Source organism: Psammomys obesus, unplaced genomic scaffold, assembly GCF_907164565.1.
Source record: "Psammomys obesus unplaced genomic scaffold, mPsaObe1.curated_primary_1811, whole genome shotgun sequence".
Classification (NCBI taxonomy): domain Eukaryota; kingdom Metazoa; phylum Chordata; class Mammalia; order Rodentia; family Muridae; genus Psammomys; species Psammomys obesus.
The window spans coordinates 42,178,137-42,204,820 of NW_026585644.1; the positions used below are offsets into that span (position 1 = coordinate 42,178,137).

Sequence of the window (26,684 nt, forward strand, 5' to 3'; positions counted from 1 at the left end):
GGGCCTTTGTAAAATCAGAATGCTGAGGGAAATTGGCACAGTGGAGTCCCAGCTCACCAGAGGCAAATAAGATATTCAGTGGGGAGCTGAGTTAGAGTTCTTTCATGCATCCTAAGAACTTGACGGAGGCCAAATTTGAAAGTGATGAGCCTGAGCGGAAGAGAAGGCTCAGCAGTCATGAGCACTGGTTTCTCTTCCTGAGGACCCAGGTTCAATTCCCAGCTCCACAAGGCAGCTCACAACAGTCTCTAACTACAATTTCAGGTGATCTGACACGCTTACACAGACATACATGCAGTCAAAAATACCAGTGCACATGACATAAAAATAAAAATTTAAAGAGAGAGAGAGAGAATGAAAGTGATGAGACGATTTGTTTGGGCGGGAGAAATTTGAAGAGCAGACAGTGTTCAGGCAGTTATCACTGCTCTTACCCAGTTGACACTGAGGGACCAACAAGCGAAACAGAGAGACCTGGAAACTGCAGTTTGACAGGAGGCACCCGAGTGAACAGAAAGCTGAAGACAAGAAGCTGTAATTGTCAAGAGATAAGTACCATGGAACAGGAGCCTCCTGCTCTGTACTGGGGCCATAGGAAAGGTGTCTCAAGGGCAGCACATTACTCAGCCAAGTCTTCAGCCTGTTAAAATAAAAATTCATCTGAAATAGACTACACCTAACTGAGAATGCCTCTGAAGGGCTTCCCTGCTCCCGTGTCTAGGAAAATGGTTTTTGTTTGTTTGTTTTTCCTTCCAAATTGAGCCATTAGGATACACTAAGGCCACCACAACTATAAGGGAGGTGGCATCTCCAGCTGGCAGAAAACTTGGCGGCATTGTTCACATGGTGCTGGCTTTTCAGGGAAGCAAAATACAAGAGTGATGGCATCATGAAGGCTGTACCAAGGAAGTCCCTGGGCTCATACAATGTGTGGCACAGTTGGCAAACCCACAGGGAAGCCCCCAAAAAGCTGTTTCATGAAACTGGGAATAGGATGCCCAAGTTGCAGTGAACACACCAGGATGATGGAGATCCCAAGGTCATGGGATATTTAAAGCTGTGGGCATGCAGTGGAGTTGGCCCAGTTGGCTGTGTATGTTACAGGCAGCAGGGCTGAGGAAAGAGGCTACCTAAGCACTCTGGAGCCCAGATGATTCCATCACTAGTCCCAGAAACCCAATGTGGAGCAGCAGAATTTGGCCCCATCACCCGTCATGCCTCCTTCGTTCTCTTCTGGAATGGGAAGGCTCGCTCTGAGCTGTTACATGTTAAAAGCCTGTAACTTGATTTTGATTTTTACAGCGGCTCACAGATAAGAGATTACCTTGGGTCTCAGAAGAAACTGGACTGTAGGGAAGTGTTAGAACTGTTAAAGGTTATAAGAACTTTTACATTTGGAATAAATATAATTTATGTCATCGGATAGCCATGAGTGTAGGGGCCAAGGCACAGAATGTTTTGTTTAAATGTGAAATATCTCCCATGGGCTGGCAAGAGTGAATACTTCATACTCAATGTTACAGCTATTTCAGAAGGTTCTGGAAGCTTTGTGAGATAGGACCTTTCAGGGGAAGTGGTGTGTGTGTGTGAGAGAAAGAGAGACAGAGAGACAGAGAGACAGAGAGACAGAGACAGAGAGAGACAGACAGACATACACAGAGAGAGAGAGAGATCTGGCACCATAGCCTGTCTGTTCCCAGCTTCCTGACTACAGACACAACGTAACCAGCCATGTAACACTCCTACTTTCCCAGCTATTATGGACTGTACTCTCTCTTCCCTGGTGGTGGGAGAGGCAGTGGGGCGGAAGGTGGGCTGCTTGCATAGAGACAATGCTCCTTTCTCCAAAAACATACTTCCAACAAGCATTTAAACAGCTAATGAACAGTGCTTAAGGTTAAAACTTACAGGCCTTTGAGTTTAATCCCATCCACACCTCTCTCATCCATAAGCCTGAACAATGTACATTTTCCTCCTAATAAAAAAAAAAAAAAAAAACTTTACATTTATTTGCAAAAGGAAATTCTTGAAGATAAGAGAAGTAAGTAAATGAATTCATGGTTGTTTACTAAATTTTTAGGCTTTGCTTAATCTTTGAACTTGTTTGTAAATTACATCCTTTAAACAATCTAATGTCAAAAAATAGAAGATCATAACTACAAATAGCTACTTGTAAGGCACTTAAGCGAGACTCTGCCTTGAGAGCCCCTACCCTTTGGGTATGCACTGTCTTTCTAATAAACCCCAACTTTGCTTCATACTGACTCCTCCTAAAATTCCTTGCTATGGCAAAAATCAAGATTCTGACTCTATCTGAGTGGAAGTCCGTGGGAAGAACGCAGCAGGCTACACAGCCAGCAGTATCAGGGCATTATTCACTCCCACTGATGCCTGGGTTCAGCCACATAGCAGATACCAGACTCTCACAATGGAAAAGAAAAAAAGTTGTTTAGGGGTATATCACTTCAAATAATTACCACTTATGTGAGACTGAAGTGTCTCTCCTTTAAGTAAAATCAAAAATCAAGCTGTAATCTGACGTAAATTCCAGACATTTGGATCATGCTTCTGCCATTTTTGACATGGCTCCTAGCTGTCCAAAATGGCTGCCTTACCTTCATTGCACGATCATCAACAGGAAGGAATGAAGAATGCACATTCTAGTTCACTAAAAAAAGTTAAAGTAATAATAATAACCAGAAAGTTAAATATAACTTTTGCTTGAGTTCCATTCGTATCAGTAAGGGATAGAGGAAACGTCTTGCTTGCCAGAATACACACTTTTTACTGAAAGTAAGGGATTCTCTTACTGGGAAGGAAGGACAAAGTGAATGTTGGGAAATAGCAGAGCAGGACACAGATGGGAAATTGCGTGCTGTGAGTGCACTGGGATTTCTGGATCCAGAAGTGAAGGCATGGGCATGATGGAAGTTTATGGGAGACCATAAAACAAAGGCTTTAGACAAAGTCAATGTTCTGTGCCTTCCACAGCAAAGACTTTCTTTACAGGCATTAAATTTAAGTGTGTTGAAATCAGCAACATTTATAATTTGAAATGAAAGAAAGAAATTTGCTACACACAATCACCCTTTTTCTTAAAAGCTGCCATGTGAGATTTCCTGCTGAAATGAGACCAAAGGGGCAGCCATCCATAGACTCTTAGGTTGAAATACTAAAAATGAATCAGTTGTTTATTTATCCCTGTCAGGACCAAGAGCCAAGAGGAATAGCACTGGGGCAGATGTGTGTTCAAAACAATGATTGGGTTAATGCGGAGACAAACACACACCCAAGTATGGATTCCTTTGGGCTATTTCCAGTATCTTCATTAACCCTGATACAAAAATCATGAAAGCATGAAAGGTTCCATGATTGCCATGACAACAGTTCTCAGTGACTATGAAAGTCTGTGGTAAGTGACCCAAGGGCAAACTCCTTGGAGAGCTCTCAGATGGATTGAATTTCTGATATGCTAAATTCTAGTTTTGCTCTCAAAATCTCCCTTGTGATGCAGCACATTTGAATCAATAAATGCCTAAAGTCTTTTCTCTAATTAGAAACTCTAGCACAATCATTAAATAAGGGAGCGAAAAGATGCAATGAATGTAATAGAATATTCCCAAGCCAGGGACATATCTGATTCTTGACCTCAGGAGTATTTGCAAATTGTAGTCTATTGCTTGCGGCTAGAGTAATTTTCATTTTTCCAATTGTTGTCTGCAGCTGGACTAGGTAACTTATGGCAAGTAGGCACAGCATTCATGCATTCAGCAAGGATTTCCTAGGGGGCCTGCTAAGTACCAGGCCTGCTGTTAGACACCCAGGGATAACTGGAATCAAGGACTCAGTCTTAACCTTCACGGAGCTCAAAAACCAATGAGGAAGATAAGCCATAGACTAGTCTATCACATGTAAAGAAGTAAGGGTCCTGGGAGACTATGAAGGACCAGACTGTGTATGGAGGAATTGTGTGCCTACTCTGATAAAGCCAAGAGGGGGTGGCACTACAAACAAAAAAATGTAAGGGTGAAGGAACATGCCCCAGGCCGGAAGATTTGAAAGAGCTTAGAAAGTTAACCAGGTATGGCAGAGCATGCCTATAATCTCAGCCCTTGGGAAACTGAGGCAGAGGAATCATGAGTTCAAGATTAACTGGGCTACATGACAAAATTCTGTCCTACCCTCCCCCCCCAAAAAAAAAAACTTTAGACGAAAACCATCAATTTGGCTGAAATATACAGAGTGAATTGAAGGTGTTCAGTGAGCAGTGGAAAATTAGCCGCTGTGTATGGTGAAGCCCTCCACTACTGTGGGGGAATGTGGACTTCATCATGAGGCAACAGGGAATATCTCAGCACAGGTTGTTTTGTTTTCAATTAGCAGAAATCCAAGCCCAATTTGTTTAAGTAGAAAAGAGGATTTGGATGGGACCTGAGGTAATTCACAGAAACCAAGGCAGGAAGCACAGCTGGTATGCCCTGGGACTGGTTCCCAGATGGAAAGGCTACAAGGCCCAAATCAAAGAGCCAACACCTCTGCCTGTTTCTCTATCTGCATTCCCTCCTACCTCTCTCTCAGCCTCCCCTAATCTCTCTCCTGATCCCATTCTTGAGGAGAGAATTGAGTTACATCCATCTAAGCTGGCTGGGATCTGACCATATCAGGACAGTGTCATTCTCAAAGGAGACAAGAGTGGGCAAGTTTGCACTAGGAAGATTAAATAACCCTGCCAACCACTATACCGTTTAATACCAGAGTATGAAGAGAGAAGACAGAACACAGCTGGTTAGGGAGCAGACATGACATTTCCATGGGCACATGGGTAGACAGCGTGGACATGTTCACACATGTCTGGACAGCAGATGCTCAAGTGGAAGAGAGCACCATATTGTCAACTCTCTTGGAGAGGTTAATAGGTGCAACTGTGTTTGTCTTCTGTGTACATCTATGTGGCGCTCATGCTAGAGGTGTTGAAGGATCCCAGTGCCTAAGGAGGCCTTGATCCATGAAGTTACAAGGCCAGCCTTTCCCGACTGAAATATAGAGCAAGAGCTGACCTACAGTGACCTATTTTACTGACCTACAATACATTCAAGAAGACATAGTCTCAAGGAGAAGGGAGGTAGTGGCCACCTCCCTTGTCACTAAACAAAGAAATCCTGATCAACTTACGGTTTTGGTTGAGAACTCTGAACCTATCTTTTAGGAGATACTTGGATTTTAAATGCAAGTATAAAAAATATTTAAAGTAATAGAAGCAGGACATTGAATAAATCATGTAGGGCCCAGTGGGAGAGCAGCTGAGGTTCTCAAAGTTCCCAGGCCAGCAATATCAACACCAAATGAATCTTTTTGTTCTACAAACCCTAGTCCTGCTGAATGAGAAACAATGGGTAACTCCAGATGAGCAAAGGGATTCTGACAAGCTTCATAGTATTGAATGTCAGTGGATGAGAGGCTGAGACAAGGCCAGCGCAACTTGTAGACTATACGTGTAGAACCATCTGGATAGATCTTCTGTAGTTCCTTCTGTCTTTCCATCTCCAGAAGTCTTCATGTTTCACCATAGATAGATAGATACAGACAGACAGACAGACGGACATACAGATATATGGATATATTTAAGACCAAAGGTCTTCACAACACATAGAGCTGAAATAGCCACGAGGAGGCAATCTATCATTGTTGGTCATCTGACAACTTTCAGATCCTTCCAACACATCAAATGTTATCCTAGACTCCTGAGGCTCAAGTGCTCAGGACTTCCACTAGCTGTCAAAGCCAGATTTTAAACCCTAGCTGGGTGGACTAAGGCATGGCAGGGAGCAGGGGGATAGAGGAAGACTGTTACTTGGCAACAGGTAAGAGGGATAGAGGAGCGAGAGCTGACCAAGTGGGAAGTAAAGTAAGACAGAAGAGGTATAGAGAAAAACAAGAGCCTTGCAGCTTCCTTTGGTTTGGCCTGAGAGTGCTGGTATACCAGTGTATCTAGCCTGCCTACTCATAGGTTTAACACTACGTTGGGAGGTAGCTCTTGCCTCTCTTCCCTACAACCCCTGATTTTTTCATTTCTTTTTCTTCTCATCCTCCACATCTTCTTTCCACTTCTTTGGTTGGCCTACGGTCTCCAGTTGTCTTCATGGATCTTACTGAGCTTCACCGGGGACCTTTCAGATTTGGAGCACAACACAAGCGTGGGTTGAGGACAATCTATATGGAAGCTCAGCAGAGGGAGGCAGAGATGGAATAAGCAGTGGCTGTCTCACAGACCCTCCTCAGGCTCTAAGTGACCATTCATTCTAAGCTAACACTTTGCTTTCATATGAATAGCTGCATTTGATAGAAATTTTATCCCAAGGTCTTTGGCTTATTACTACATTTTCTAAATCAAATCAAGTCTGATTCCAAACTGGCAGTCATGGAGGTAGAGAGGCAGGGTTGGAATTCAAACTCCAATTTACAGTGGCTTTCCCACCCCACTGCAGCCCTTTTGTAATGTTTGGATATAGTTTGGAAGATTTCGGGGAGATTGTGCTTGTGGCTTAGAGCCCAAACCCACCTTTGGTGGAAAGTGGACAACTCCATCAGTTCCTGAACAGAGACCTTGGCAGAGATGGGGAAGCTCTGTATGTGTGGCTTCTCTCTAGGATACGTCACATGGGGTGCTTCTCTGAGACAGTGCTCCCACGAAAGCTGCTGCTATGGAATAAGAACCTACTGACCCACTCCTATGCACCCAGCTTTGGAGCATTGTTTTTGTTTGGGGGTTTTTGTTTATTTTGTTTTGTTTTGTGTCTCCAACACCTATGAGCAGAAATAAGTCAATTCCTTCAACTAAGAGGGATTTAGAGATATTAATTCCCAAAGCACAGAGGAAGCACAATCGTCTTTAGGCCCCTCTGTCCCCTGGGCTGCCACCTTGAACTCCAGAAGTGAGAGCATCCAAAAGCCTGGCCACTGCCTTGTAATACTAGGAAAAAGAAATTATGTATTCAGAGAATTAGCATGTTGGTGACTTAACAATTTAACTTTCTGTATGTAGTCCAAGGTAAAGTTTAGCTTGCTGTACTAATGACAGTTTCAACACTTTATTCTTAGAGGTGACATTTTTCAAGGCTCTCATTTCCCTGGTACATTTTGAAGCTATAAATCTAACCCTACCCAGAGGCACCTTCATGGTAGGTTCAGTCAGCATAAGCCTGCCGAAGCAGTTTCTAACAAATTGCCTAAATGCAGCTCCATTTCTCTTGATTGTCGAAGGCTACAAATAATGACAGAATGGTTGTGGATTGTGAGACTAACTTCATTTCTGTGTAGGTTATGCATTCAAAACAAGCCTACATTTCAATGCATGAGCCTTTCAGCCCATACTATAATAAAGCCATACTATGTTTTCACATAAATTATAGCCACCAAAGGCTCAGGAACAATCTTTGCCTGGCGGAGTGCCGGTGCTGGAGGCAGAACAGCTTCTAAGTTGTAAAATCTCATCAGTTGATTCTTTTCACACATGAAGAAGGTCCAGCAGAGCTCCAGAAGTGATGAGCTTAAACACAGCGGTGTCAGGGTAGACAGCGCTGCGCAGGTGACAGCCACTATAGTTGACAACACACAGCACCTCCTGGCTGTCCACTTAGAGTGTTTGAACTTTAGAGAGCATCCAATCTTATACTAGACAAAATGAAAATATGACTTCTCTCCCCAAAAACCATGAGAAAAAGCTTTCCTGGCCCCAAAGCCTTCCTCCAGAACATACTTAAAACTAGGCTGGATGCCTCCTGTGTATGCCACACACCCTCTGAGTCTTACCACATATGATTTTAAGCATTTTAATATAGTCTGTCTTCCCAACAAGCCAAAAAAATGTACCAAGAATATATAATTAGTGCTCATTAGGTAATTGTTAGATGGGTACACAGACAAATGAGCAACAAAAATCACCATAAAATAAAATGTGGTAAAGGTTACATGAGAATAACAAACAAGGAGCCTACAGTAGAATTCATTGTGGTTTCATAAAATAAGGTTCAAAACAAGACATGAAAAACAAGAATTTTACGAGCAGAGGCCGGTCAGGGAGCTGTCTAGTTAGCCCTCCTGAGCCGAGTTCATGGGGAGTAAGTGTGGAGTGAGCTCAGGAGACTATGGAAAGACAGAGCAAACCCTAGGTGTAGGGAGTCCTAGGAGGCCCAAGTGGAAGGTGAGTGAGGGCCCATCAGGCAGGTGTTACTCCAAGAGGTTGTCTTTTCTTCATTGTGGCTGGACAATACATACTCCTGAGGGGTCCCTGAGCAAGAATTTTGCACAATGGAGACAGCAATCAGCTAAGGGAAAAAAAATGTTCTCCACAGGCATGCAGAAACCTCATTCTGACATAGTTCCATTACACCGGAGTCTGTTGAAATAGGCTTAAATTGGAGTGAAATGTACAACCTCTAATTTATGTGTTCGCTCCAATCAGTTAATTCTAATACCTTGTATATGCGGAAAAACTTCAGCAATCAACCTTGAGAGAATGGACGCTTTCCAGACACACAGCTTTGAGCATGAAGAAGTCATTGTTCTGGGACGTGGTTTGACACGGATGAGGGAAAACACAGCTCGTTGGGTGGCAGATTTGGTTGAAGAGGCGTGTAGGTCCTTAGACAAATTCACATATAGCAACTTGTAATTAATCTTCAATATTTGCCCCTTTCTGAGACTCCTGGTGCCAGTGCTGTTATTTTCTGCACAGACTGCTATGTGTACCTTTTCTCAGATAGTAAGAAAATCAAATTCTATGTCTAGACTTCTTTGTGATATGTGGGTAAGAAAGCAAGCTGACATTCTTTGTTGCAGACTTTCAGTGAAGTGAATGCTACCATGGCCAGTTATTAGAAATAACAGAAAAACAACTCAAGGAAAATTGCACTGGTGACTTGCCCCACAGGTATTTGAGGTAAACATAAAGAAGCGTGTATATGTTCACACATACCCACACACTAATACATACAACATATTCACTAATCATAACCTGCATTCACCCAGTCGTAGCTGTTAGTGATGTCTGGATTCAAAAAGACCTTGGAAGGTTATACTAAAGAACAGTGGCTCTGTTAGCTTCAGCTACGAAAGAGGCAGTCAGGTGGAAACAACAGAAACTGGGCTTTATGGATGGAAGGGCTGGAGCTTGATGCTGGCCCTGCCTGTAAGCATGTGCAGTCAACTTGGTTCTTGAGAACATGAAGATGACATGACTTTCATGTTTTTGTAAGAGTCATGTAAAGGAATGTATACTGAGGCCCCTTGTCAACTCAAGTACGCTCTCTTTAGAGTCATTAATGTTAACAACCACCTCAAAGCTATATTACCACAGGTAAATTATAAATATCCTGTCCTTGGCTATTGTCCTTCCATCCAGCCTTCCATGTGGATAAAGTCATTTTCTCAACCTGACAGGAAGCAGTGATGAGAAAACCTCATCTTATACACTCTTGAAAGGGCTTAAAACTTAAGCATGTATTTGTGTATTAAGATAAGTTCCATTTGCTAGCATGGTGGCACACATCTATAATCCCAACACTTGGGAGGCAAAGGCAGGAAGGTCTCTGAACTAGAATTCTAATTCTAGGCCAGCCTAGTTTACATAATGAGTTGAGGCCAGCCAAAGATGCACACTAGACCCTGTATAAACAAACAAACAAACAAACAAACAAAACCTAAAAGTTTTTAGACTGCCTTTCTAACAATTTTCATTGCATGGCTGTCTCTCCTCTACCTCTTCCATAGATTCTTCTGGACAAATCTTTTGTGACCAAAAGATTTGGGTCTCCAATGCTGCATGCACTCTACATAAAATCTCAGCTCGAGTGTGGAATAAAATTAAATTCAGACTTATTGGAATTCAGATTCAGCCCTACAATTGAGGAGCTGCAGTTTCAAAGTTTAGAGTGATGCCATTGGATATTAGCTGGGTCTCTATTATTCCTCACATATTAGGCAAAAACAATGCTGTACCCATTTTATTTTTAAGTCTGGAACTCTTCCTGTGTCTTCTATAGAATCTGAGGCTTATGACCTCATGAATGTCTCTGTCTAGCCCTTCCTGTGTTCATATGGTCCTCCTATCCTGTTTCCCACCGTGGCTCAGTTCTACTACTGCCTACAAAAATGACTCCTCTACAACTGACACTCTGTCATAGTCTGACCTGTTACTATGGATATTTCAATGGCCAACAGTGGGTTTCTCCTCATGGAAGAAGATCTTCCAGGACCCTGAACTCCCTGCCCTTGTCTCTCTCAGATTCTGCCCTCAGGCCACTCTAAAGTACCCTCTTTGTCTTCCCTGTGAGAACAGTACATGCCCCTCCCCGAAAGCCCTCCATGGTTCAGTTGGCTCATCGGGACATTTTTTTTCCTCTGAAAAGAGCATTGCACAGCCCTAGAAAGATAAAGGAGCCACACTGATCTTGTGAAGCCCTCATGTACTCTGGTCCCTGCTGACACTGTCTCCTCACTCACTTTGCTCCAGGCCCACAGGCTTTTCCTGTTCTCCAAACCACAAAGACTTTCTCCATCAAATCTTAACCGTGGTGCTTCGTTCCCCTAGACATGGAACCTTCTCACCATCCATACTACTGTGGTAAATGGTTAAGCAGAAGGGCAGGGACCAAATCCCTTCAGCTTGGGAGTCTGAACACTAGTTGGAGGTCAGAAGGAAACCACTGAGGAGTGTTGACCAGGAGAATTATAAAGTCCGGATATGTTTTGTAAAAGTCTCACCACACTGTTCATGAAGAAAGGGTTGGAACAAAGGGTGGGGCTAGCACAGAAAAGGCTGGGACAGTAGGCAATTGTTAGCAGTCCAGACATGAAATGCATCTTGAACCAGAGTTGGTATAAAGGGAAATAGCAGAATCAGAAGTTAAAACAAAACAACAAAGCAGGATTTTCAAATGAATTGCTTTATTCATTGAATATTCCACTGAACAAAAATGAACAAAATAGACAAAAAACAAAACAAAAAAACATGCTTTTAATCCTAGCACTTGGGAGGCAGTGGCAGGTGGATCTCTGTGAGTTCAATCTAGGATAGTCAGAGCTACATATAGAAACCCTGTCTCAAAAAAAAAAAAAAAAATCCCTACCCTCTTGAAGTTTATATTCTAGATGAAGGAAGATCCAACTGGAACTAAGACCTTAAAAACATGTAGTAGTGGTTAAACAGATGGGGGAGGCTGGAGTTCATGTGTGGGCAGTGATTTGAGCCATGTTTCAAAATGGCGCACATTTAGGAAAGTGAAATGTAGTATTGGCAAACCCATGGTTCCGTTAGAAGAGATTGTAAAACAACCTCAATGATCTTTAAACTTTTCTTAAAGGCAACACAAAGCCACTGATAATTTTTGAGAAGATTCAACATAATCAAAAACTGTTTAAGGAAATTAAAAATAATAATCTTCAGAAGGAGTCACCCCAAAGAAAGAATATGCATGACCTCTTCATTGTGGGTCAGAGCAGAAAAGGACCTGCTTGTCTTCAAACTGATGATCTTTTTATTTCATTAAACTAATAACTTTTTGTGTAATCTTCTTTAACGTACAATTTTACACTAGTCGAATACCACAGGCCAGTAAAGTGAAGCCTAATATTAAGACTTTTCATGCATAAGCTCTTTTATGTTGTAGTAATTCTTCCTCATTAGCAGCCACAGAGCAAGCTTACAAAGGCTTTCCCTAATTAATAAGGGATTTTATCCCAGAAGTAATGTGGTTTTTCTGGGATCATGGAAAAGATGAACAGTGAAGTAGGAAGCTCCATGCAGTCTGGTTTAGCCTGTTGCATACCTGGCTTATTGGGTACTACAGTGCCTGCCCAAACCCACCATTAGCTCAGGCAGGAGGCCCATGCACAGCACCACACTTACAGTTCTCTCTGTGTAAAGATTTTGTTTTGCTTTTGAGACACGGTCTTCCCATGTAGCCTAGGCTGCTCTCTCACTTGTGATCTTCCTCTCTCCGCCTCCTGAGTACTGGGATTACAGGTGTGCACAGTATGCCTAAGGCAGTAATTATGCATTAAAATACTGGCTTAGACCCCCAGGTTTCCGTTCCAGAAAGGGACATCTGTGATAATACAGATGATATACTGGCCTCAGAAGCCATGTAAAGCAGTGGTTCTCAACCTGTAGGTCACGACCCCTTTGGGGGTCACATATGGGATGCCCTGCATATCATATATTTTTATTATGAGTCACGACAGTAGCAAACTTACAGTTATGAAGTAGCAACAAAATAATTTTATGGTTGGGGTCACCACAACATGAGGAACTGAATTAAAGGGTCACTGCATTAGCAGGGTTGAAAATCACTGATGAAAAGGAAACTGAAACTCAGTCCTGTGGGACTAGATGAGGAATAGGGCAGAGGGGATGCAGAAGGGAGGGTGGGACTGGAAGGAGAGGAGGGAGGGGCCTATGACCAAGATGGAAATCGAAGTAATTAATTAGAAAAGAAAAGAAAAGGAGCCTGACAGCTCCGCCCACTCAGTGTGCACGAGGTCCTCTTTTCCTCACAGATGATTCCTAGGGCCTCTGGCAAGGAATTCTCAGCTGGCACTGAAACGTTATGGTATAGAAGTGATGGTGGCTATAGGAAGGAAGGTAACCTTAAGATCCATCTGAAGGAGCTGGGGAGAAAGTGGAGTGTACAGCCAGGCCCAAGCTGCAAGGCCAAGGCGCAAATGAAGCACCTTCAGAGGCCCCGGGCCTCAGTGGTGGCTTCTGCCCTGGGACTCCCTGGCTCCCCCTCACCCCCCAGCAAAAAGGGGCTTTTGTGCAGGGGTGGGGTAAGGCCTGACCACAGGGACAGCCTTCTCCTCCCTGGCTGATGCTCCCTCACACCTGAGCAGGATCCTGCCTATCTGCCTCCTTTGATTTTTTTTTCCCTTTAAAGAAGTCCACTTCACATATTAAACTCCAGAGCTGAGAGCAAGAAAGTGTAAAAAAAAAAAAAAAGTAAATAGCGTGTTGTGAAGGTAAAACCCATTTACATTACAAAGATAAGTCATTTTTATCTGTCCCATTGACAGTTACAAGAAAGCAAATCTCTTCGAAAGCAACTAGAAGAATACTATGAAGAAATAAAAAAAAGAAAAGAAAACATTATTCTTATATACACAAAGAATTGCTGTCAGAAAAATACAAAATGGCTTGCTTCTCCCCAGCTGGACATTGACTAGACTTTCTAATGATCTTGGCAATTACTCTGCAAAATTTAATTAGCTCACTTTCTCTGGCTTAATTTTCTGTATAAATTTAACAACTATTTAACCTTTAGCCACCGTTTGCCATCACTCCTTGTTTTTTTCAAAAGTGTGTGAGTATCTGCACTTTATTTGTTTCATCCTTCGGGACAAAATGACTTCAGCCACCAACTTCGCTAATCAGGTTTGGAACAGGCAACGCTACTGCGTTTGAAATACTTCCTAGGCAAGAGAGAGAGAAAGAGAGGAAAAAATTATTTTTCCTCCTCAAAGGAAAAAATGATTAGCAAGATGCAAAATAGTCCTGTGGGACATTTCAATTTGTCTTTCTTTTCTTCTCATTTTTTTATTTTTATTTTTATTATTTACAGTTTATTCACTTTGTATCCCCCCTGTAGCTCCCTCGCTCCTCCCCTGCCAATCCCACCCTCCCTCCCCCTTTCCATTTGTCTTTCTAGCTACAGATTTCATGAAAAATCCTGCAACATGCCTTACTTTATACACCCTGAGTACTCATTCAAAAAGTTTCCAGACTTGGCTTCGTTTAGTCCCTTCCAAGAGATTTGGTTAGCCTTCCGGAAGATCCAAAATCTCAGAGTTTCCAAGTGTCATCAAAATGTAATCCCAGTCCACAGGGTTTGCCATTTCCTAGTTCAAATAACTCAGGCCCCGAAGTCTGCTCTTTCCTTCCTATCTAAGGGAGGAGATCTACTTGGGGGTAATCTGTAGAAATGGGAGTTGCGCACCCCATGTACGCGCAGGGACCCAAGCTAATGTGAGGAGAGACTAACTTGGCATCTTGCGTCCCCAAATTGCCTTTTTTTAAAATGTATATTCCAAGACTCAAAATAGTAAGCACAGCCTTGGGTATCAGAGTTTAAAAGAACAAAAGGTTAAAAAGAAGTGGCTTTGGAGGGGAGGATGGAACTAAATGTTTTAAGCACAGAGGTCCCGTTCTTAATGTAGACCACAAATTGCTTAAGCCTGTGACCAGGCTCAACCGTGGCTCCCAGGAGGAGTGCCCTGCTGGCCTCGCCCTGAGCGGCAGAGCTTGTGGGAGGGTGTGTGGGAAAAGAGCCGCTGTGCAACTTCCGTTCTCTCTCCAGCTTGAATGAAATGTAACTGCTCGGTCGGTTACCTTAGGGTTAAGGAGGGCGGAGGGACGGGGAGGAGCGTGTGCGCTTTTGGATACAGCTGGAAACCATTAACAGCTCTGTGAGCATCTCAGTAATTCAGAGGGTGGGTGGCCTGGCAAAGCTCCTGGATCTCGGAGTGTAATCACCATCACCGGCTCTTAGCACTGGGAGGAGTTTAATCTCCACCTCCCACCCGGGATGGAAACCCCCCTACAACGGTTCTGTTTGCAAACCTCCACCGGAGGCGTGCTTCCTGTGAACAGCCCCTTCCTACCCAGGTAGCATCAATTCCTAGAAAGCTCTTGGCAGATTAACCTCTACGGAAAGTTTACCCTTCCAGTTCAGCCCTCTGGTATCACAGCTCACAGCAGAGTTGCTTGTAGAGACAAAGGACCCCTTGCCTCTGAATTCTGCATTCTAAGAAGCTAAATGACTTTTTGTTTTGTCAATCCTGATTCCCATTTAGTGTTATCCAGCGTCCATGTGAGCATGGCCAGGCTGAACGAGTTTGTGTTTTAGAATCATGTTTGGTCATAAAGATCGGAATGGCTCTGCCTCCTGAGTGCTAGGATTAAAGGAGCAGGCCAACACAACAGATCTTTAAGGCAAGCTCATGCCACTTGGATATACAGAAGTAATATGCTTACTATAATAATCATAAAAATTATTTTAGGGAAGTTCTTTGGTATTCATATAACTTCAGCATTTATTAAAGACAGAAGCAAATTTGCATGTTAATGAGAGGGATATTATTTCTTTTTTACACCTTAAGAATTAAATCTTATCTAAGTATTTGACACTGTAGAGAATATTCAATATTTTGCAGAGTTGACCGACATGTGAAGTCTGTAATCACCCATACTGAGAGCTCTGCGCTGCGTGTGTTATGTAGTCCAGCAGCTTGGAGGAATGCTTTGGCAATGGAGAGCCCTCACTACTCTGTCATGAGGACCTGAGTTTGGTGCCCAGCACTCACACTGAGCAGCTCACACTCACCTGTTCACACTGCAAGGGATCTGATACCTTCTTCTGACCTGCTCAGATCTGAAAACACGTACACAGACATGTAATCTCATGCATGCACACATAAATAAAATTAAAATTTTATCGTATTTTCCCCACCACCACACAACTTCGTGTTTTTTCTCTCTTTTGGTTTTTTTGAGAAAAGATCTCACAGTGTAAACCAGGCTGGCCTTGAATTCATAGAACTGTGCAACCCGTGGGTTAGGGATCTGTGACTTGGGGGACCTTTCTCTTTTTGAGGGAGGAAAAGCTTTATAGAGAGGAAGCATCCAACTCCTTTTCAGACATTGCCAGCCAAATCTGTTTTCATGTTGTCCTCGGGCAAGCTTTCCGCTCCAGAAGGCCTTCCTATACTGTGAGAAAGAGGCAGGAGACAAGACTGACACACTCTCCCGGATGCCCAATGGGGAGTACCGATCTTTTCAAGTGTACAGGCAAAAGACATCTAGGCCAAAGAAATCCTCTTAGGACCACACCAAAAAGGTCACTTTGAATATAATTTCCCCTGTCCATAGACCTTCTGTGTCTTATCCCACACAGAACACGACTGCTCAGTCCCCCTGAGCCTGGCCCAGCCTAGCAACTTCTCCCCCTTCTCTGCCCAGAAGGCCACCCTACCTCAGTGATCTCTGACTCCCCTTGCTTGTTTTCCCTGCTTCCTTTAAAAGTTTTCTTTTCCTGTGATAATCACAGAGCATCTGGAAAACCAGCAATTCCCCCCCTTCCGTTGATTCCAGATAACATTTTGATCACTGGAGGTGAATCTTTTCTCAGAATTATTTTAAATTAATTAATTGTCCAAACAAGAACAGAAGTCAGCCTTTATGTTTTTTTTTTTTCCTTCAGCATGTTAAATGTAATGGATGTCATTGTTCTTCTGGTCCGAGGAACGCCCTTGCTATTTCTTTGCCCTCGTTATATGGATGGGATGCAGGGACAGTTCCGATTCAGACGTTCACAAATTAAGTAAATGAATACTACGACCTAACAATGTCACCTCAGATATAAGCTGACACTACTAGGGGCTAATTTTGACCTCATTTTGTATTCCCAGCTGTGCCTCAGATCAACTGTGATGTCAAAGCTGGGAAGATCATCAATCCTGAGTTCATGGTGAAGTGTCCAGCAGGATGCCAAGACCCCAAACACCACGTTTACGGCAGCGGCGTCTACGCGTCTTACTCCAGCGTGTGTGGCGCCGCGATTCACAGGTGGGCGGCTCTGACCTGCTCAGCAGCCAGTGATCAAAGTACTGCTGGGGAGCCTCTGCTGCGGGGTTGCTATAATTAGCAGGCAGAAATGTAGTGTCCAAACCTAGTTGAGCCTCCTGCATTCCATTTGCAAGTTTGTCCCAGAAGTCATGCGTGACCCTGTGTCTCTTTTCATGGCACTCTGACAAAAACCGACTGACTTATTCCCCTGCCTTTTTTCAATTTTAAGTTTATTATTTAAGAATATTGCAAATAAAAACAAAATCACACACCAAAATTAACCAGACCCCACAACTTAAAAGTCCTCTCCACTCAGTTTATGTCAAAGGCAGTCCCTCTTCCCATTACTATGGAACCCACTTGGACACTGAACTGCCATGGGCTACATCTGTGCAGGGGTTCTAGGTTATCTCCATGAGTGGTCCTTGGTTGGAGAATAAGTCTCTGGAAAGACCCCTGTGTTCAAATTTTCTGGTTCTGTTGCTCTCCTTGTGGAGTTCCTGTCCTCTCCAGATCTTACTATTTCCCACTTCTTTCATAAGATTCCATGCAGGAAGAGGGACTGCCTCTGACATGAACTGATTGGCCTGCTCTTTGATCACCTCCCCCTAAGGGGGGAGCAGCCTTACCAGGCCACAGAAGATGACAATGCAGCCACTCCTAATGAGATCTGATAGACTAAGATCAGCAGGAAGGAGAGGAGGACCTCCCCTATCAGTGGACTGGGGGAGGGGCATGCATGAAGAAGGGGGAGGGAAGGTGGGATTAGGAGGGAAGAAGTGAGGGTTTTATGGGGGGATACAAAGTGAATAAAGTGTAATTAATAAAAAATAATAAAAAATGCTGACCTAAAAAAAGAAAGAAAGAAAGAAAAAGTCCTCTCTACTTCTCTACAGCTTGAACAGGCATTTGGAATGGAAGCTGCGGAGCTTTGTATCAGATTCTTACTTACACTAGTGAATATATTTTTATGCACATATCCACCACTAAAAATGAAACATCATATTCTGAATCAAACCAATAATATATATGGGCAGGTGAGCCCAGCACAAGAATACAAGAAGGACCATATATTAGAGTTTGAGGAAGAACTAAACACAGATAAAAGACATGAGTTACGGAAGCAAACAGGAACCTTAGCATTCTTCCCCCTTGTATTCTTTCATAACCATAGCAAAGAAAATATAGTTCTTGATCCTTTTTTTTCTACCTATGCTGTGCAAGGAAATGTTAGCAATGGCCAGGAGTTAGGAGTGGGTATCAGAGCTATGGTGATGAACAGAAAAGGGTGACAGGTGGTACCTTTCGTCCAGCTATAACTTTGGGGTTGGGGGAGGATGACAAGAGGCATGGCATGCTTTGAACTCAGTCACAGCTTAAACGAGAAAGTCAAAGTGACCTGAATACTCAGTCCTCTTTTCTGTAGTCTGGGAGCCAAGCACAGAGAAATGTGTGTCTTTGGTTATCAAGTTAACATGCATATAACAAATACTTTCTTTGTCCAGCTACCGTACTTCCCACCACAACAGTTCCCTTTTGAAGGATTTGTAACTACTGTTAGGCACATCTTCAAGGTAAAGACACGGCCAGCTGTAGTTGTGGAAACCTATAATCCAGCATTTGGGAGGCAGGAGAATCGGGAATCCCAGGTTATTGTCTATTGCATCCAAGGCCAGGCTGAGCTACATGAATCCTTGTCTTCAAAAACAAAAGCAAAGGAACAAACACACAGTAACACAACAGATAAATGTAGTCTGAATAGTTCTTCTAAAGCTACATTGTCACGCATCGGAGTTAGACTGTAACCCAGATCCAGCTACAATATGCCTAGTCGTAACTGCTGCTGGTACAGCCTTGGATGCAGGGTCTCAATGCTAGATAGTGTCTGAATCACTTGGGTTTCTTGTATCTTTTTCCTTGTCTATATTTGCACAAAAAGTAAATGGGTTGTTCTGTCAAATGAGAGGAGATGGTATTAAAACTCCTTTGAAGGTAGCTAATTATTTCGCTCTGAAACAACTGTCCACAATGAAACATTGTGAAAAAGATACAGTGTAAGAATTACCAGTAGGCTACATTAGACTTCTTCTCTTTTGCCCATATGATGTGAGGGAATAAGGTGGAACAGGACTATAAACATTTATTGTTTTTTTTTAAAGGAGAACAGAACCACAAGAGTGAGTTTGACCTCACCAAAGACATCATCTAAATGACAAGTAACCTTTTGATGCTCTGATTCTTTCCTTCCGGCTTCATTTCAATCCTTCACTTCAACACTGCTGCTAGCATTTCCATCTGTCAGAAAAGGAATTTAGGCACAGCAAAGTTAATGTAATTGCTATTAATTGACCAGTGCAGATCAGGGCTCCACCATGCCCCTGACTTCTAGCCCAGAGCCCAGAGGTCACACATTTACACAAGAACTAGGGGCCAGTACTACTCAGTGAGGGAAGTGTATGTCTACTCTGCAAGAGTCATGACCAGAAAAGGCTTTAAGAAGAATGAACACATGCCTAAAGAGAGAACTGAGAAGTGTGTTCAGAGAAACAGGGCTCTACAAGCCCAGTGTGCAAAGTGGGATGTCAATGAAAAGAATACAGATGAGGAAAAAAAAAAAAAAAAAAAAACACAAGGCTCACTTCTTGTTTTTGAGCAACCCCCAAGGGTCTCTGTGGCTTCTTTAGCCCAATGTCTGAGAGAGTAGAAACTATTCAGAAGGAGGTATCACTATCCAGCGAGAGGATGAATAGAGGTCTTAAGGGACAAACAGGAATCTGGGATGCTCTTAGCTTTATTTTCCACAGACAAAATCTGTTTTTTAGGGAGGCAGGATTTGAGAGATAGCATGAAGAGAAGACCTTAGTCCCCACCCTGGCAGGGTCTCCCACCCTCAGAACAGGAGATGAGAAAGAATAGGCTTGGGTTCAAAACCTCAAGTTAATTTGAAATAAAGGAATTAATATTCACACACCCTATCGCGTGTGTAATGTTTTCTCACAGGCCATTTATTCTATTGTTTCAAAACAAAGGGATATTTGTCACATTGAGGTCTCATAAATGGATTCAGTCTCATCGTAAACAGACCGTTTGTTTGGTTGTTTGCTTGCTTGTTTATGAGGAGGTACACATATGCCATGTCATTTGTTTATTTGTCTTTTTGTTTGTTTGTTTAGTATTTATTTATTTGTTGGGGAGGTGCACATATGCCCTGACCTGTGGGTCGAGCCCAGAAGACAATTTTAGAGAGTTCTGTTCTTCATTCTGACTGAGACAGGGTCTCTCTGGTCCTGCCATCCTGCATACTTTAGGCTACCTGTCCCATGAGCTACTTTGAAGGTGACTCTACAATCTGCCTCCCACCTCTCAGTAGAAGTCCTTATTACAAATGCATACCACTTCACGCAGCTTTTTCTTACATGGGTTCTGGTCTCTCTCAGATCATTGGGCTTGGTGTCAGAAATAACATCAGTACCATGCAAAGGAACACACAAACAAAGCAAAGGCATCAAAGAAAAGCAATTCTTTCTGTAAAAAAGATGTACCAGGACCCAACTTGAGCTAGTTACACACTGGGGCCAACATGGTTCCAGTATTTTATTCCTGATATGGGTTGTGACTGCATCTCATCCCTCTTGTGAAACTTGAGTTCACAATCTGACTTTATTGGTTAATCTATGTGCAGGGGACAGGGAAGGACACAAGGAAGAGTCCTTGTGTCCTTTCATCAAACTACCTTTGAAGAAAGAAAGAAAGAAAGGAAGGAAGGAAGGAAGGAAGGAAGGAAGGAAGAAAGAAAGGAGAAGAGAAAGAAAGAAAAGAAAGGAAAAAGTTGCTCACAGGTGACAAGCACTTTTACCCATTAAGCCATCTAGCAGGTATTAACCCATGTTTGTAAAGGCAGAGAAGCAAGCACTTGGTCAAAAAAAGAGAGCTCTTCCTAAGATGGACCAATGAGCATCTCTGTGTAAGGCCCTCTTCCTGAAGATTCTGAATGTGTGCCCATCCTCAGAACAGCCGCCATTCAACAGTTGGCTCAGTGGCTTACTCTCCCTCCCTGAACTGGAGAACTGGCCCTAAGCTTATCTCAGACCCCAGGCACCAGAGTCAGGTAGAAGATAAATGTTTGTGCAGAGCTGAGATCAACTGATAAATTCTCCACAAAGGTGGCAGAAAGGAGACAGGTTTGACATCAAATCTCTGATGTCAAGTCAACTGGCTCATGAAATCCTGAAAGCATAACAACTGTTTTCCAAAAGCTGATATAAGAGCATCCTGCCCCAAACCAGTGATAAGTGTCCTTACCCAGAAAAATAAAATGTTAGCCTTTCCATAGGAATTTCTTCAGGGACTATAGAGACGACTCACTAGTTAAAAACACTGCTTGCTCTTCCAAAGGACCCAGGTTTGTTTTCCAGCACCTACAAAGGGGCTCACAAACATCTATAACTCCAGTTCCAGGGGATCTGATGCCCTCTTCTGGCCTCAGTGGGCACCAGGCACACGTGTGATACACATCTATGCACGCAGGCAAAATACCTAGACACATAAAAACAATTTTTTTAAATTTGTTTTTTAAAATATTTTTTTATTTATTTAAGAAACAAAATTAATTCATAAATCTTTAGAGGTAGTGCAAGACAGTAAATCACCAAGTATGTTATGAGAACAAAAGCCTAAGAGGGCTGCAAAAGCAAGATGGCGTCAGGCTCTCTGTGAGGAAGGACATGGGCGGTAGAGGGGTCCAGGGAAAGCAGCAGAACAATGCAAGCCACGGGAGTGGGTGGTGAGGTTGCTTAGCAAACAGAGGCTAGCCAGATCCCATGGTGGAGCAGCAAAGACTACAGAGAGTGACAAGAAATTGGAAGAGGGTGTGTGCGTGTGTGTGTGTGCATGCGCTCGCGTGCTTGTGAACCCTAAGTACCACAACCAGCATTGAGAAACCCAGGGTGTAAGATTGGTGAGAGCCACATGCATGCAAATACCTACTGAACACACCAGTTGCAAAGTCTTGAGTGACTCGCTCACAGGAGCAGGCTGTTTCTGTGGAGCAGGGGACAGCAACATTTCCTCCACCCCGTAACTCTCAAGTTTGCGGGGAGGACACAGTGAGACTTGTGTGAGATGATTTTAAAGCCGATAAGCATTTTACATGTCACGTGCTACTGTCACCTTCTTCGTGGCTATTGGGAATTTGAGTGTTGAAAGTTGCTGAGTCACAGAGAAGTTGGGAGGGCAGGAAATGGCAACCTCATCCCTGGGGAAGGAAGGGTCCGTGTTGATGGGAACAAATCCTTCTACCTTTTTTTGACTCTTATGCCATAAATTACAAATGCTCAGAGGAGTCATGGTTGACTCCAGGAAAAAGTAACAATACTGTAAAGGTGCTATTTAGGACGTGGGGTGGGCCTCTTGCCTAACAGATGGGTATGTCGGCCCCTACAAATCAGCCTTCAGGGGATCCTTTCCTTTTCCCCGTCTCCTCCTTTTCCTCCTCCTCCTTTTCCCCTACCTCCTCCTCCTCCTTTTCCCCTTCCTCCTCCTCCTTTTCCTCTTCCTCCTCCTCCTTTTCCTCTTCTCCCTCTTCCATCTCCTTTTCCTCTTTTCTCAGTGCTGAGACTGGAGCCAAGGGCATCACACAGGCCAGGCAAGCTCCCTACCACTGCGCTACAACCCTTGGCCCTGGGGATTCTTTTCAAATGTGTTTAACTGAGCTGTGCATTTTCCCTCTCTAGTTGTAAATCAAAGAACCACATACTTTTAATAACCTTATCCTGCTCCTTCAAGTGACTGAGTTCACTCTGTGACATCCCAGAGCCAAATTAGACATTTTCAGGCACAAAGTTTTTACTTCAAAGAATCAGTGGGAAGCTTGGTGTAGTGGCAAATGTCATAGTCCTAGGTACTCAGGAGGTTGAGACAGGTGAATTTCTTGAGTTCGGGAGTCTAAGGTCAACCTGAGCAACATGCTGAGAGCAACAAGAGAAAGGAAGAATCATTAGTAAGCCAGGCATAGAGAGTGAGGCCAGAGGACTGGGAATTCAAGACTAGCTTGGTCTACATGGTGAGCTTTGAGGCTAGCCTGGGATACGTAGAGAAACCTTGTCTCAAAAGACAGAAAGGAAGCCTGGCATGGTGGTATACTCCTGTAATCCCAGCAGAGGCAGAGGTAGGCAGATCTCTGTGAGTTTGAGGCCAGCCTGGTCTACAAAATGAGTCCAGGACAGCCAAGGCTAGACACACACACACACACACACACACACACACACACACACAAACTCTGGGGGTTGGGTGGAAGAATAAAGGAAGAAAAGAGGTGTGGGACTCTATTGTATGAGGTTGAAGTCTGACATTTCCGGATAACCTCAAGATCAGACAAAGATGGTGGACTCCCTTTTCTCAGCAGGTTAAATGTAAGGAATGTCATGTAGCTCTCAGAGAAAGATCCTGGGCCTGACCCTTTCCTGATAGGCAAGGGATTCCCGGAGATACCCTATGCTAATAAGATGCCTTGGTGTCTTGACTTCCCAAATGACCTTTGACTTTACCTGGAGCTCTTGCCCCACCCATAGGATAATTAAGTACTGCTTTTCCCCTCTTATGGTAGGACTGTTTTGGCACATGTAGATTAAGTATCCCTGGCACCCCTGACCCCGACAAATCAAACACATTCACCTTCGGAACCCCCTCCCCCTCCTCACACACACACTGGCCCAAGCTTTATACTGCCCTTGATTTCACAGGAAATAAAAGCACGCCCTCCCTCATTTATTCTGCAGATAGAATCCGTGCTGGATAACCAACCTTGGCTGCCCGAAAGAAAGCAGCTGTCAATGGGGGCTTGGCTGCCCGTTGGCCAGCCACATGCTGCTGGTGCAGTAGGCTTCACCATTCACTGCCATGCAGCACTCCCTCTTCAGCCATTGACCTGCATTTCCCCAGACCATGGGTTCCTGGCCTCTGCTCTGCTCAGCACAGCAGCTTAACCAAGGAGCGGTAGCACTTTGATATCGCCATAACCTCTGGAATGACGGAGCTTCCACTTCCACAGCAATCTCATTCTAAAAGACCTAATTGTAACACTTCTTTCCCCACCTGGGTCTAGCACACAGGCCTGCCTGAAAGCACTCTAGCCACCCCTGAGACCTGGGACCTGTGATGCTGTTCTCAGTTCTCCTTCTGGAAGCAGCACTCCAGGGCCACACCCAGCAGAAGAAGGGGGGCAAGGGTGAGGCATGGCAGCACATACCTTTAATCTCAGCACTCAGGAAACAGGCAGGCAAATTTCCTGTGAGTTTGAGGCCAACATGCTCTACATAGTGAGTTCTGGGTCAGCAAGATCTACATAGTAAGACCCTGTCTTTAAAAAAAATAATAATTTTTTAAAAGGAGACCAAAAATACACAAGAAAAGAGTAGGAATAGGAGAGCTAGAGAACTAGAAAATTGAGCTATGAGAATCAATAGAATTCCTGGGTGACATAACAACAGATCATGCAAGAAGACAGGGACATTTGACCTGGAGGTCAGGGGCCAAGTCCAGTGGTGGAAACACCATTTGGGGGTGGGTGGGTTGGTTTTGGTTTTGGTTTTTTGAGACAGGGTTTCTCTGTATATCCCTTGCTGTCCTGGAACTAGCTCTATAGACTAGGCTGGCCTCAAACTCCCAGAGGTCCACCTGGCTCTGCCTCCTGAGTGCTGGAATTAAACGTATGGGCCACCACGCTCAGCGGAAACACCATTCTTGGGGATCAGGCTGCAAGCTAAAGCCAACTTTCCCTCAATCTCACTGCTTTCATGTGTCTGAGTAAAGACAGACTGTGTTATGGTCAAGCAATATGTCTACACTTTCCTTGTGTGTGAATTTGTTTTTTGTTTCTTTTTTGTAGTGGTGTGCTGGATAATTCAGGAGGGAAAATACTCGTCCGGAAAGTTGCTGGGCAGTCTGGTTACAAAGGAAGTTACTCAAATGGCGTTCAGTCCCTGTCCCTACCCAGATGGAGAGAATCCTTCATCATCTTAGGTAACCCTGAACACACTGCTGAGCGCAAGCGCCCGAGGCGACGCTGGGATGAACTGTGCTCTTTCTGTCGCTGTTACCTTTTGCCTATGTGCCACCTCTTTTCAGAAATACATGAAGCATTGATTCCAAAAACTAGAATTAAGAAATACTAGATTATAATTACTCGGCAGATCACTCCAAAGTAGAATCTGGAAATACTAAATGCATCAGTTTCTCATTTTAACTGTATCACAGTTGTCTGCAAGTTCAGTCAAACTCTGAGAAAAGTGAATTGCGTTTAACAAGTTGGGATTGTTGAAAACTGGTCCTTCAGGTGGGCCTAATGCACCCTGTATCTAGAACATTTTCCCTTGGGCTCTCTAGGAGATGGGTAGACGGCAGCACAGGCTTAGAGAGAGGCTGAGCCACAATTTTATTTTAGATTATCTAGAATTTTTGTTCAATTAATTGCTTTACTTCTGAGTCAGCTCAACTTCCTAGCTCCGTGGAATCCTTATAAGTAATAATTTTTATTCTCTCTCCCTCTCGAAAAAGATAATGCGAGCGAGCCAATGACCACGGCAGTGTAGTTTCACAATGAAAAGGTAGCCAGCTCTCTCAGAGCCATTGTAACCCTGCTTCTCCCATTTCTGTTTATTTCTCCAACCCAGTCTTTTATTTTGAAAATATTTAAGCTTACAGAAAGCTTAAAAGATAGCACAATGGATACCCATCTTCCTCTCACCCAGAGTCCTGACGTGTTCATATTTGGTCCTGCTTCTTTCATTTAAGACACTTTAGCTGGAACACTCTGCAAGCATCCCCAACATTTCATCTCCAAGTGTTTCCCCATGTCTCTTTACATACACAAATATTTTCCCGAGTCCGAAACTAACACTGACACAATGCTGCCTGATAAGGACTTCTTACTCACGTCTCCAAAACATTCCTCATAATAGTTTATCCTTTCTTGGATCTGTAACATGATCAGAGATTATGCCTAGCATTTAGTTGTCATTCGGCTTCAGTCTCCTTTAAATCCCCCACCACATCACATCTTGACATTGGGAATGATGATGACATCTATAGAGTCTAGGCCAGTTGTCTACTGGTATGTCCTACAGTTGGACCAAAAATGGGCCCAACTGTTTTGTGTGTGTGTGTGATTGTTTTTTTTTTTTTTTTCAAGCACAAACTTTAGTTTATTCCCCCGCAAAAGACCAACTGCAATCAAGTGAGGTGAACAAAGGCTTATGATCTTATTGTCTTCATAACCGAATCACCTTAGAACTGGATCACTTGGCCCTTTCTCTTCTATCGCCACCCAGTTCAAAATGCTTGCATCTCTTAATAGCCAGCATTCTCTTCGATCTGCAGTTGGGCTCAACACACTCAAGTCTCAGCACAATCTTTTTTGTAGTTTTAGCCTTTTTGCGGAAAATAGGCTTAGTCTGCCCACCATAGCCACTCTGTTTCCTGTCATAACGCCGCTTCCCCTGGGCATACAAAGAATCCTTGCCCTTCTTGTACTGTGTCACTTTGTGGGGCTGGTGCTTGCCACATTTCTTGCAGAATGTCCGGCGGGTCTTAGGAACGTTCACCATGTTCGCACGAGCGATGTCAGCACTGAAAGAAAAGCGTGTGATCGTTTTCAACCTCAACATATATTTCTAAAGATATATTTATTTATTTTTATTTTATGTATGTGAGTGTTTTGCCCACCTACATGTATGTGTGTGCACCATGTGGGTGCCTGGTGCCCATGGAGGCCGGAAGAGGGTATCAGAACCCCTGGAACTGGATTTATAGACAGCTGGGAAGTCAACCCAGGTCCTCTGCCAGAGCAGCAAGTGCTCTTAACCTCGGAGTCGTCACTCCAGCCCCTCAACTTAAATATTTTGAAAAGCATAGATTATATTGTCAGATCTCCCTGGTGTCCTGGTACAATGGCCATGGCAAGAGGCTATACTGCCAGTTTCCTTAATTTGTTGCTGATATTAAATTTGATTTCTTGGCTAGTAGCATAGACTTCTCCAGGGACAAGCTGTGCGTAATTAGTTAGCAAGCGGGG

The 26,684-nt window shown here is 43.6% G+C and overlaps 2 protein-coding genes across 2 annotated transcripts in view; one reads left to right on the forward strand and one right to left on the reverse strand.

Moving 5' to 3' along the window:
• Positions 1 to 26,684, forward strand: part of Vit (vitrin) — a 114,333-nt gene that overhangs the window by 35,636 nt on the left and 52,013 nt on the right. The window contains exons 4-5 of the mRNA XM_055621853.1: positions 16,459 to 16,615; positions 24,501 to 24,634. Coding sequence (XP_055477828.1) covers positions 16,459 to 16,615; positions 24,501 to 24,634 — 291 coding nt within the window. The remainder of the gene's footprint in view (positions 1 to 16,458; positions 16,616 to 24,500; positions 24,635 to 26,684) is intronic.
• LOC129687466 (60S ribosomal protein L36a-like) lies at positions 25,786 to 26,243 on the reverse strand. Its single transcript, XM_055621867.1, has one exon. The coding sequence runs from the start codon at positions 26,215 to 26,217 to the stop codon at positions 25,909 to 25,911; it is 309 nt and encodes a 102-aa protein (XP_055477842.1). The 5' UTR covers positions 26,218 to 26,243; the 3' UTR covers positions 25,786 to 25,908.